Source organism: Euphorbia lathyris, chromosome 2 (assembly GCF_963576675.1).
Source record: "Euphorbia lathyris chromosome 2, ddEupLath1.1, whole genome shotgun sequence".
Classification (NCBI taxonomy): Eukaryota; Viridiplantae; Streptophyta; class Magnoliopsida; order Malpighiales; family Euphorbiaceae; genus Euphorbia; species Euphorbia lathyris.
In genome coordinates, this window is record NC_088911.1 from 4,956,933 (window position 1) to 4,969,624 (window position 12,692).

General features: G+C 32.8%; 1 protein-coding gene across 1 annotated transcript; it reads left to right on the forward strand.

Annotated features, from left to right (window-relative positions):
• Positions 1-2,542: 2,542 nt before the first annotated feature.
• Positions 2,543-11,336, forward strand: LOC136220878 (cell division protein FtsY homolog, chloroplastic). The gene is made up of 12 exons (XM_066008706.1): positions 2,543-2,876; positions 2,987-3,091; positions 3,173-3,246; positions 4,317-4,375; positions 4,507-4,544; positions 5,431-5,551; positions 5,665-5,733; positions 5,818-5,900; positions 7,152-7,220; positions 9,910-9,972; positions 10,053-10,180; positions 11,061-11,336. The coding sequence occupies exons 1-11, from the start codon at positions 2,577-2,579 to the stop codon at positions 10,164-10,166; spliced, it is 1,095 nt and encodes a 364-aa protein (XP_065864778.1). The 5' UTR covers positions 2,543-2,576; the 3' UTR covers positions 10,167-10,180; positions 11,061-11,336.
• Positions 11,337-12,692: the final 1,356 nt, after the last annotated feature.

Consider the following 12,692-nt stretch of genomic DNA (forward strand, 5'->3'; position numbering starts at 1 on the left):
AAGTCATTACCCGTTAGGGTAATGGGACGGGTATGAGAATACCTTCAAGTATCCAGTACCCGTTACCAATCATAAATTTTTTATATATTAAAAATATCATTGTTTTTTAGATTAAGACGTGAGATTTAAACCACAACCTTTTGTTTTTCAACCATTGGTTGATACACTAAGCTAATTTATTCTTATTTCAATTTGTTAAATTTTTAGATATATGATTTATTAAATTTATACTTGTTAAATTTGTAATTTTTTATTTATTTATTGATTTTTAACGTGTAAGGGTACCCGCGAATCAAATGGGACTGGTATGGGATGCAAAAAGTATACCCGTTAAGGTAATGAGACGGGTACGGGTAATTAAAAAATAAAAATGTAAAAGTTTGGGATTGACATTACCCGCAGGTACCTTACCCGCTACCATCCCTAATTGGCTGGATCCCTTATGATTGAGTGGTTATAAAGTTTAATCATTGGAGTTAATAGTTTAATAAAATAAAGTTTATTAAAAAAATCTTACAATGATGATGTGTCATGTATATTGAATGGTTGTGCGTATGAACTATTGGAGATGCTCTTAGTTCAAAAATTTAATTACACTCTTGAACTTTTAAAAGTTTTAAATGACCATCTATTCCTAATGGGTAATTAAATATGTATTAAGCCAAACTTATACCTTATCCCCGTATCCACTATTGAGAAATATTAGTTAATGGGCCGAGTTGAAGGTCGAATTTAACCATTTGTTTCTAGGGTAAATTACACCTATGGCCATTAAATTTTATCCATTTAACATTATGGTCACTGAACTTCAATTCTGAACGGTATAACCACTAAACTTTGCAATTTTTAATATCAGTGGCCATTCAACACCTCAAAACGACCATTGACGGTCTAAAAATAAAAAATTCGAAGAGTTAATGATATTCTAGGGAACTTTAATTCTTGAAAATTTTCGTTTTCAGGTTATTTATGTGTTGTTTGGTTAGGAGAGAGAAAGTGAATTTTTAGAGAGAGAAAGCTCCAAAATAGGTTATTTTGGAAAATAAAAAATATGGTTTCATAGTAAATGTCGTTCTGAGCAATTTTAATTCTGGAATATTTTCATTTTGATGTTGTTAACGGTCATTTTGAGGAGTTAGTTAAAGTTGAGTGGCCACCAGTGTTAAAAAGTGTAAAATTCAGTGGTCATACCGTTAAGAATTAAAGTTCAGTGGCTACAATATTAAAATGGGTAAAGTTAAGTGACCATGGGTGTAATTTACCCTTTGTTTCTAGGGAAAATTACACAGAAATCCATCTTTTAAAAACTATTTACAACTATGTCAAGTCATAGTTTTGGATTATGTCAAACTAGTAAAATCAGTACTTTTAATATATTTTAAGGATTTGAATTTATAAATTAGAAGTTTAGAATATATTTTCTAAGATTTATGATTTATGAATTGGAGTCTAGAACTTTTAAATTATGATGTAAAATCATAATATATAGAAAATAATGACATATTAAGAATTAAATTTGGTGATATAACTTAATTGTAATTTTGTATTTAATTATGATATTCATGTATTTGACCCTTGTTTCTACCAGCTTTTTGACCAGTCTAGTTTTAATAATCCTGATAATATCTATTTAGGTCTAGTTTTAATAATCCTGATAATATCTATTTAGGTCTAAAAGAAGCTCAAATACTTTAATTTTTCCGGTCAAAAGGGGTTCTAATCTCTATTTTAAATTTTTAAGTACAAAATTTTCATTAAGGAGGCCTCTATGTCTTGTTTCACCTACAGTCCATAAAATGTCAAAATCCTCCCTGGTTAGATTAATTATGATAGTGTAAATTTGTACTTCTAAAAAAAAACGACCGCGACAAAGTTATACCTTATCCATGTATTCATAGTTGTCTCATGTGATTAAGGGTGTACATCGGTTCAAAACCGAACCGAAATTACTAAAATAATTGACACTGATACCGTACCGAATAGTATGTAAAACCGAAATATTCAGTCCGAGTTTAAATCGAACAGACCGAATTAGTTAAAAATTTAAAAACAACACATAAAAGTTAATGTATTTCCTTATTAAATTTATCTCAAAAAAATTGAAATACTTTCAAAATATATTTATATTGGCTTATTATTTCAACAATATTGAATTTTTTTTTATATATAAAATAATGTAAAATATGTGTAATTCAGTGCGTTTTGGTTTTTCGTATTTTTTTTGTCAAACCGAGCCGTACCGAATATTGAAATGCATTTAAAACTAAAATCCGCGTCCAACCAAAGTATCAAAAAAATCGAACTGAATAATGGAATTCAACCAGTTCAGTTCGGTATGCAATTTACACCGAACCGGTACACACCCGTACATGTGATGATGTGAATCTTATAAATATAGGGTAATGGGCCGATTTGAAAGTCCAATCTAAAAGTCTATCAACGATGTTAGATAGGCCCACGATCTATCCTTACAATACGACCTCGGCCCATTCATTAAACGACGTCGTGAGAATGCAATTTATCCAGAAGTGGAAGAACAACTGAAACTCAACTGTGTCATGCTCTAAGAAGAAAAAATGGCTACTCAAACTCATCTCTCTCTCCTCTCCAAACCTTCACCTCCTCCTCCGAACCAGCTCCTTGAATTCCCTCGAACCGGGTTCAATCCCCGGAAAACCTCCCGCTTCAAATGCCTGGCTAGCCAGAGCGGCTTCTTTACCAAACTTGGCAGATTGATAAAAGAGAAGGCTAAGAGTGATGTCGAGAAAATCTTCTCTGGATTCTCCAAAACCAGAGACAATCTCGCTGTCATTGACGAACTTCTCCTTTACTGGAACCTTTCTGAAACCGATCGAATTCTCGATGAACTTGAAGAGGTCCGTATTTTACTCAATTTTACTTGCTTCTTTTGTGTTATGTTAAACCCCTCTTTTAATTTACTTCAGAATTGCAAATTATATGTAGAGCAAAATTGAATTTTATGTAGATTCTGTTAGTATCTGATTTTGGGCCGAGAATCACGATTAAGATTGTGGAGAGGTTGCGGGAGGATATACTAGCTGGGAAGCTAAAATCTGGCAGTGAAATAAAGGTATATTTTATTTTATTTTATTTTCTACTTCAATGTTTAACAAAAATGGTGTTTTAGCATTATGAAGTTTTGTCTGTTTAGGATGCTTTGAAGACGAGTGTGCTTGAATTGCTAATTAAGAAGGGGAATAAGACTGAACTTCAGCTTGGATTCAGGTTTCTGATGTCTCTTTTTGTTCTGTTTAAAGCTACGTTTGATCTTATTGCTACTTGTTTCTTGTTATGCGCATGAAATTTTTGATTTTAAAGCTGTTCACTTTCGGAAAATCTTCTGAAACTCTGGGAAACTTGTAGGTAACATTTCGGGTCACGTTTTCTTAATTTACAATAATTGAAAACTTGTTTCTTAAAATTTGGCTCGATTCCGTTTCCTAGGATGTAATGTGATTTCAGAAATGGATTAATGCTAATCACATGTTAAATTCTTAACATTTTTTAGATCATGTTCAGTAATTAAGCCACTGGACTTTGCTTGTTAGTATCAAGACTCTGATCAATTATTTTTCCATATTGAGCTATTGATCTCTGTTTTTGTTATGGACCCGATGTGAACATATAAAAAAAAAATTCTTGACTATGGGAGAGAGTAAAAAGAAATTACTGAAATCGATTTTCAGTAGGTTCTTCCAAGCTTTAAATCGAGCTTGGAAGAACCTGCTATGGTGTTAGAGGAGAAGAATGATTTGGCGATTCTGATGTTGGAAATAGTGAAATGGGAGAGAGAAAATCGAGCTTGGAAGAACCTACTCAAAATTTATTTCGGTAATTTCTTTTTACTTTTTACTCTCTACCTCTCCTAGTCAAGAAACTCCTATTTTTATTTGTCCACATCAACAGGCTGAATCGCCCTAATGGCGTGTGCCGTATAACTCGACGGAAAAAGTTAAATAAGGGCCGGATCCATAAAGAAATCAATAATCAAGGGCTCAATGTGGCAAAATAATTGATCAGGAGCTTGATCCTTAAAACAAGCAAAGTTCAGGGGCTTACTTGTGCATTTTTCCTTAAAAAGTAAACATACATTTCTATAATTTTAAAAATTTATCGAAATACCAATATATTTTCATAATTTACACGTTTTCCTTTCCTATAAATTTTCACAAATATGGTTTCCCGGTTTTCATTTTCGTTAAAGTATTCATAACCGTTACCATTTAACATAGATTTCTTGTTTGTTAGCAAATTTCGTTTTTAATTTGGAGTTGTTATTTCTATTATACTATTAGAAAGCCTGCCGTTATTATGATCGTTGGTGTCAATGGAGGTGGAAAGACTACTTCACTAGGTAAGCATAGAGATTGAGGTTGTAACTTGAAATAGTTGTCCTAGTTTCAATGTGAAAACATGCCAACAAAAACTGAGATCATCAGATTAATTGATAAGGAAAATAAGTGAGGATCTCATTCTGCTTTTCAGGAAAGTTGGCCTATAGATTGAAGAAAGAGGGAGCAAAGGTGAGTTTTTTTTTTTTTTCCTCTGCAACTAAATAACAACTTTTGAAAAGTAGTTCTCGACGAAACACTGGAATTCCACATCATATGTACAGTTGAATTGAAGATATTGCAATCCCAACACTTAACAACTCAAATGATTTTTGGGGAAAAGAAGTTCAATGACTATATTAAGGCTTAATACATCATCTGCACCCGAACTTGTCCAAAAAGCTTGATTGGCTCCCTAAACTTTCAAAGTGTTTCGATAGCTCCCTCAATTTGCTTAAAATGTAATCCATTAATCACTCGGTTACAAAAAAGTAAGCTGCATGCGGAAGGAAGGTGTGTTTCAGGTGCCTGGAAATGTTACATAATTCACATAATAGATTAAAACATATTAAAAAGGAAGTTCTTACTTGTTCAACTGTAGGACTTGTCCTTTGATATTAGAACCCCCATACCCCCGATCTTAGTCGTTTTACTTTTACAAGGAACGTGCAATAATACACCTTCTACATGCAACTTACATTTTTATGATTGAGTGATTAATTGACTTCATTTTAAGCAAGTTGAGGGAGCTATCGGGACATTTTAAGCAAGTTGAGAGGGCTATCGGAACACTTTAAAAGTTCAAGGGAGCTTTTTGGACAAGTTCAGGGGGCAAATGATGTATTAAGCCCTATATTAATAATGTTAGTTTTAGCATTTCATAGCATGTTGATCTACTTTTTTTTAAGTCGAGAATAAATTTACCATGGAAAAGATGAACACTTGTAGGATTCCCTTCGTATTGAGATCTTAATTTGAAGTGAACAGTCTCTGGACTTCCTTTCCTCAATTTTTTCTTTGACCTTTGAGTTTGAAGTTTCATGTTATAAAATTGCTTATGGGTTTGGTATTGTACCAGATATTGATGGCAGCAGGCGATACATTTAGGGCAGCTGCCAGTGATCAGTTAGAGATATGGGCTGAACGGACAGAATGCGAAATTGTTGTGGCTGAAAAAGAGAAGGCGAAAGCATCATCAGGTAGATGAGTAGAATAGAAAATAACATAATCTGTGTATTTAGCCTTTACCATTCTGATAATTTAAACCGAGTTACAGCTGCTAACATATGATATTAAAGTGCTTTCTAAATAGTTCTTTCACAGGCTGTGAAAAGAGGGAAAGAACAGGGCTTTGATATTGTTTTGTGTGACACGTCAGGACGTACGTATATTCAGAACTTGTTTGTAGCCGTTATTTACATTCCTGCACATTATTGCCAGTTGAAATCTTTTTCTATTTTTACAGGTCTTCACACTAACTACAGCCTTATGGAAGAGTTGATAGCATGTAAGAAAGCTGTCAGTAAAATTGTTCCTGGAGCACCTAATGTGAGCCCTACTATTTCAGATTCAGTTTTTAGGCCCGTTTGTTGTTGGAAAATATTGTGCATGAAAAGATTTTCCTGATTTTCCGGTGTTTGTTTGCTGAGGAAAATAAGTCAACGGAAAATTTTAGGTTAGTCAATCGAAAAATATACGAAGAAAATGAGAAAAATGTTTTACCCTTTTGGACCCTACTCCATTTCTTTTTATCCTTCTGAAACAATAGCCACCCACCACTTCTTCCCATTTTTCGGTGTTGTATACCCAATATTTTCCGGCAAACAAACAAGGTCTTAACATTCATTGAAGCTTTTGATTTTCCCCTCTTCAATTCAATAGGTTTTGTTGAATTATATGTGATTTTCTTCTGTTTTTTTCATCATTATCTGCTTCCATCTCAAATGTTATCTTTTGCATGTAATTTGTTACTCCTTCCATTTCCTTATATAAGTCATTCTAGCAAATTAGTTTTTTCCTCAAATATAAGTCATTTTAGTATTCCAAGAATTTTTAGCTTAGTTTTTCGGTCCAAGCATTATTTTTCTTTTGTCTTGGTCCATGTGTTTTTGAACATTCCAAGGCTTATTCCCCAAAACATGACATGAGAGTTAATATTTTTTTAGTTAATCAATGCAAATTCATTAATTTGGCTCTATTTAATTATATTTCTTAATTTGTGTGAAATACCCTAGAATGACTTATATAAGGGAATGGAGGGAGTAGTTTATTTGATGAAGTTTTTTGGGGTTAATTACAGCCACGGTCCTCCAACTATCAGAAACGAAACAAAACAAAAATATCATAAATCTTAAATTCTTAATGAGAAAATCATTGTGGTTTAACTTAGTTTCACCCATGGTCTTTTGTCTGGAACCAGCGAACACATTCACATGAGATTCCACAAAATAATAATAATTTACGTGGCAAAATTTTGATGACATGTCATTCACGTGATATCTCCAACGAATGTGTTTGCTGGTTCTGGAAAAGAGACCATGGGTGAAACCAAAGTTAAATGGCGATGGCTTTCTTGTTAAGGATTTAAGAATTGGGGCATTTTTGTTTTATATCTGCTAGTTGGCGGACCATGACCACGGGGTAACTGACCCAGTTTTATGTACAATCTTCATGTTCCTATCCTACAAATCCTCTGTTGTCTAGAAATTCCAGTCCTTCATTAGGAGAATACTCAAATAACTGACTTGATTTCTAAATAGTATAATTACGTTTTTGTAACGTGATTCTCTAATAACGCAGGAGATCCTCCTAGTGCTGGATGGGAATACTGGTTTGAACATGCTTCCACAAGCAAGAGAATTCAATGAAGTAAGATCTCTGTCTGTCATAAGCTTGCTTATAAACACTAGCTTTCTTTGAGTTTTTTTTTAAACATCTTATTTCCCATCTACAAGTATCTTCACTGTGATATAAGCCTGTGAAAAATTTAAATATCTTTAGCATGAGTTGCTGAGGTATGAGCTTGAATTTTAGAATTATTGTATTTTCTTTTGCATTTGTAGTTCTTGTTTTCTAATTGCTTATTCATAGATTGTCTAAATGGCCTTGATATCGTCTTTGTTAGCTGGAATAATATTATATTGTTATGGGTTTACAAGTCATTTTATTAGTGTATATATACTCCTTTATGGAGAAATTCTAATTTATTACTTCCTTCATTCCTTTATATAAGTCATTCTAGGGTATTTCACACATTAAAAAAATACAATTAATGTAGAGTCAAATTAATGAATTTATATTGGTTAACTAAAAAAAATTCTCTCTCGTGTAATGGTTGGGGAATAAGTTTTGGAATATTAAGAAAATACATGGACCAAAATAAAAATTTAATGTTTGGACCAAAAAGATTCAACTAAAAATCCTTGAAAAACTGGAATAACTTATATTTGGAGAAAAAACTTATTTGCTAGAATGACTTATATAAGGGAATGGAGGGAGGAATAAATTTTGTAAGTAATAGGTTAAGGGGGCGTTTGGTTTGGGGGTTTCAGGAAAGGGTAAGGGAAAGGGGAGGCTTCATTCCCTTTGTTGGTGCTTGTTTTGCTAATTAAATGATTCCCTTTGTCCTTTTTTAGTTTTGGGTTTACCCCTAACTCCTCTAACTCATTCCCCACTTCCCTCTAAGGTTTTCTATTCCCTTTCCCCTCTCTTTCTAACCTACACTCCTTATAAAATTCTACTTTACTCCCTATTTTATTTTTTATTTTTATTTTGGTCTCTATATTTTTTTATTTTTACATTTCTTTATCTTTGGATTAATTTCATTTTTGTTATATATTTTTAATTTTTTTACTCAAAAAATATTTTTTTGACTAAATTTTACTTTTTTTATTTTTGTTTAATCCTTATATTTTTTTATCACTAGATTAATTTCACTTTTGATCCTTATAATTATTTATTTTTACCTTTTTACCCTGAAAAATAATTTTGACCAAATTTTTTTCTTTTATCATATTATTCAGTTTTAATATTTATTTTTAATTATTTTAAAATAATTATTTTCTTTTTAAATATAATATTTATGCATTTTCTTTGATTAATTTTAACTTTTATGAACTTTATATTATTATCAATAAGGGTAGCAAGTGAGTGACTTGGATTGTTTGGGATTATATATGAAGTTATTTCACGTTTTATGGAAACTATAGTAAAAGAGTTGAATTTTTTTTTGATTATATATGAAATTAAAAAAAATAGTTTTGATTCCATATTTGAACCAAACATCCACAAAGGGAATGGGGTGGAATTGCATTCCCTTTCCTAAACATATCCAAACACATAGGGGTATGAATGCTCATTCATTTCCTTTCCTTTAGTTTCCCTTATCCCTTGTGAACCAAACGCTCCCTAAATGAGTTGGTAAATTTTATAGCCTATTTAGTTGACTAGAAGTTAATCATGTCCTATGTTGTACGGAAACTCTTTTTCATTAGCGTTTACGTGTTTCTTGTCCACTCTGTTTTCATTACTGTTTCCTAACTATATTTTTTTAGAAATAACATTTCCCGGTTTCCGTTTCCGTTTTCTTTTATGTTTCCATGCAACATAGATCATGTCAAACGTGTCCGTGTCATTTTTTATCCAAATTCAGTTCTAATTAATTGTGTCAGCTATGTCAATCCATATCAACACGTTTAAATTTTTTCATTTCGCATCAACTTGTTTATTAAATGAGTCGTGTCAGGGTTGACCTTTAACGGTCAACAGAGTAGGTCGACATGTTTATGACGTTCTGACACCCCTTGGAGGCTGGATAGAATAACTCCAATAATGTAAAACTATTTGGTAGACGAAAAATAGAGGAATTTCTATAATAGCAAGGTTATCAATATTTAGAAACATGACCAAGCAACCACATTAAGCGACTGATTTAAGATTCACTGAAACGGGGGTGCTTATCATGATTTATGGATGAATTCTCCGAGAGAGTGAAGGATCGGAGAGACCCTTCACCCGCTTTTTCCAATTCCCGCCAGATGTCATTCTGGTTTACGGAGTGGATACTGCCACTGCTTGTTTGATCTGATTTGCTTCTCTTGTTCCACAGTCATACAAGAAGGAAAGGACAGGAAGGGCCCTGCTTCGATAATTCAGATACCTCACCCTACGCCCTTAATGGGACTTTAAAATACAGCCTTAGTGACTCCTGGAAGAGAGCAGATATATTTTTGGACTTCAAAGCATAAGCAAGTGTGTAGGCAGAACTAGTAGTTCTCTTACCGGACCATGACGACCGCTAAATTGATATTTTTTAGTGGTTTTACATAAAAAAAATAAAGACTCGTTCATAGTTTCCATAGAATTTTCAGCATTTTCCGACAACCAGTGGGTGCTCAAGCCCCCGCGACCACATTGGCAGCACAGAATTTCATATTTTTGAGGCCTTTATATATCCTTTCTGATTTTCTTTTCCTAAATCCTTTGGTGATACTGTCATTATTATTTTCATTGGTGCAAAACAGCAGGCATAAGTTTTGACTAGCATCTTTCATTACAGGTAGTTGGAATAACTGGTTTTGTTTTGACAAAACTCGACGGTTCGGCTAGAGGTGGCTGTGTGGTATGCTCCGATCTCAACAATGTGTATGAAAACTATTTCGCGAAAATGGTGCATGAGAGACTCTTAATTTCTTCGTGCAGGTCAGTGTTGTAGATGAGCTTGGCATCCCTGTAAAGTTTGTGGGTGTTGGAGAAGGTGTTGAAGACCTGCAACCATTTGATGCTGAGGCATTTGTAAATGCTATTTTCTCATGATCCGGGAAAATGTGGTGAGCTAATACATCGTTTTGAATTGAGTTAAATGCTGAATAAATATAATTATAATAAATAATCATGAAAATTATATAAATAATACTAAATTATAAATTTTATATATATTATAATAAATGGTAATAAATTATATATAAATAATTATAATTATAATAATTAATGACAAATTACTGAATGCTGAACCTGAGTGTTGAACATGGCTTTACACCCATGGCCATTGAAGTTTACTCCTTTTCACAATATGATCAGTAAACTTCAAAACGTAACATAAAAGCCACTCAACTTTACACTTTCTAGCATTATTGTCACTAAACTTCAACCAGGCTCAAAATGATCGTTTATTAATATTTTTAAATTTGATGAAATATTTGGATTTTTTTTGTCCAAACTCATACAAAATACGATGTAACTTTTTATTTTTTTCTAAAAAAATTTCATGTCTATTCGTATGGCTGTGTTCAGTTACTAATGAGTAATAAAATGACGCACATGTGAAGTGTAGACGACACGATTCATGACTGAGAAGACAGTTTGATGAATTATTTTCCAAATTTTGTCCACATGAGGAGTAAATTTGCCCTTTGCCTTGGGTAAAATTGCACCATATTAGACATTAGATGTAAAATTGCTCATAATTGTCATCATTAGGGTATTTTTGCATTTGATCCCAATAAAATTCTTATTTTTCAGACATTAGTGAAGAATTTGGACGGAAAATCCGTCTTTCTTTGATTTCAAAAGCAGCATTCTTAGACCAAATCAATTCAACAATCAACACCTAATTACTTTCTAGTGTTTTAGACTTTTAGTTCATACTTATCAAAGTTGTTTGTGTTTCTATCACAACGGTCTGACCCGAAATAAACTTTTGACACGAAGTTGCTGAAAGGAGCCGGACAGAGAGGCGGACATTGCAGTCAAACGCGGAAGTAAAGGCAGTTCCTTGAAGAGGTTGAAGGCTCAGTTTCAGATTGAAATGGCTTGTTAGATGTTGTGCCTTAGAACCCAAATGCGGCTATCCATCCGAAAGGTCATTCTGATTTTGATATGAGAGGCACATTCTTGTCTTTGTGGTCAGTATCAGAAATTGCAGTTCCGATTCTTTGTATTGTATTGTATTGTGATTCTTCTGTTATTATATAATTCATTTTCTTACCGGAGCTTCTCGCTTTACATTTGCGGTTAGCTGATATGACTAGCTGATTGTATAAATTTGTTTGATAAAACTTAGCTGATAGTGTAAAGTGACAAATAAAGACATGGTAAAGCCTTTATTTAGGGTTAAAGGATAGTAACTAGGGATAAATTGTCATTTAAAATAGATGGAGCAATAGGCTAATTGAAAAAGCTTCTAAGTCCAGCTTTTTCAAAATTAGTTTTTTTTTTTACACAACAAGCTCTTTCAAACATTTGTTCATCAAACACCACTATTAAAAGTTTGATTAGTAAAAAACTCGGAAGGGGTTCAAACCTCTAATTTTGTTCTAAAAAGTTTTTTTGATCAGACAGGGCTAATGATGGTTATTGGTTAATTATACTCGTGGTACTTCAAGTATTAGATAGGGTGTGCATCGGTTCGGTTCAAACTGCATACCGAAGCAAACCATTGAATTCAGTTTTTCGGTTAGTATTAATGACATTGAATTTATCGAAAAAATAACAAGGAAAAACGCATCTTAGCGCCTCCTAATCTTTTATCTTTTGGTTCGTTAAGCTATTAATCTTTTATTTAGATATATGAAGCGACTGGTCATTTATTTTTAGTCTCATTAAGCTCATGCTCACTAAATTAGTTAGTTGTGAACTTCTAATTCAGTTAAAAATACATTATTCATTGTATATGTGTTTGAAATTATTACTTTTTACAGTTTTATTAAAGTTTTTACCATTCCTCTGTAGTCACGTTGCAAATATCAAAAACTGCTTTCAAATTGTTAAAATCCCAACGCAACTAAATAGTTAACCGAGTTTTATATTTCAAAGTTAATTTTCTTAGTCATCAAAGGGTTAATGTAGGCATGTCCATAGGCTGGAGTGGGCCAGACTTATGCCCAGTCTAAGCCTAACCCACTCTTAATTTAAGTGAGCTCGGACCGGATCGGGTTCGGATTTAAAAATCAAATCTCAAGCCCTATGTAAACTAGACCCGGCAAAGCGACACACGACCCGATGACACGACACGAACACGACATGCTTTTTTAGTGTTAGTGTTTAGGGCTTTATGACACGACACGAAAGTTGACACGACACGAAATGACACGTTAATTTTTGTGTCATTTTCGTGTCAACCCGAAAACACGAAACTGACCCGAAATTTAATTAAAGAAATTAAAAAAATTAAAAATTATGATAAACTAGGTTAAAAATAGATATGACTTTTCTTATTTATTAAAGTATAAATATAAAGAGTATAAAAAAAACCCTATCTTATCTTATTATCTTAACTTATTAGGTTTTAATTTTTCAAATTATGAATTTGAAGTAAAGTTCAAAATATTTGGAATGACAGAT

What these genes read in the sequence shown, in the direction of transcription:
- LOC136220878 (XM_066008706.1), top strand. Translation starts at nt 2,577, where the DNA reads ATGGCTACTCAAACTCATCTCTCTCTCCTCTCCAAACCTTCACCTCCT. An exon ending in AATCTGGCAGTGAAATAAAG is followed by an intron (nt 3,092 to 3,172) that starts GTATATTTTATT and finishes TTGTCTGTTTAG; the next exon opens with GATGCTTTGAAGACGAGTGT. An exon ending in AAGCAAGAGAATTCAATGAA is followed by an intron (nt 7,221 to 9,909) that starts GTAAGATCTCTG and finishes CTTTCATTACAG; the next exon opens with GTAGTTGGAATAACTGGTTT.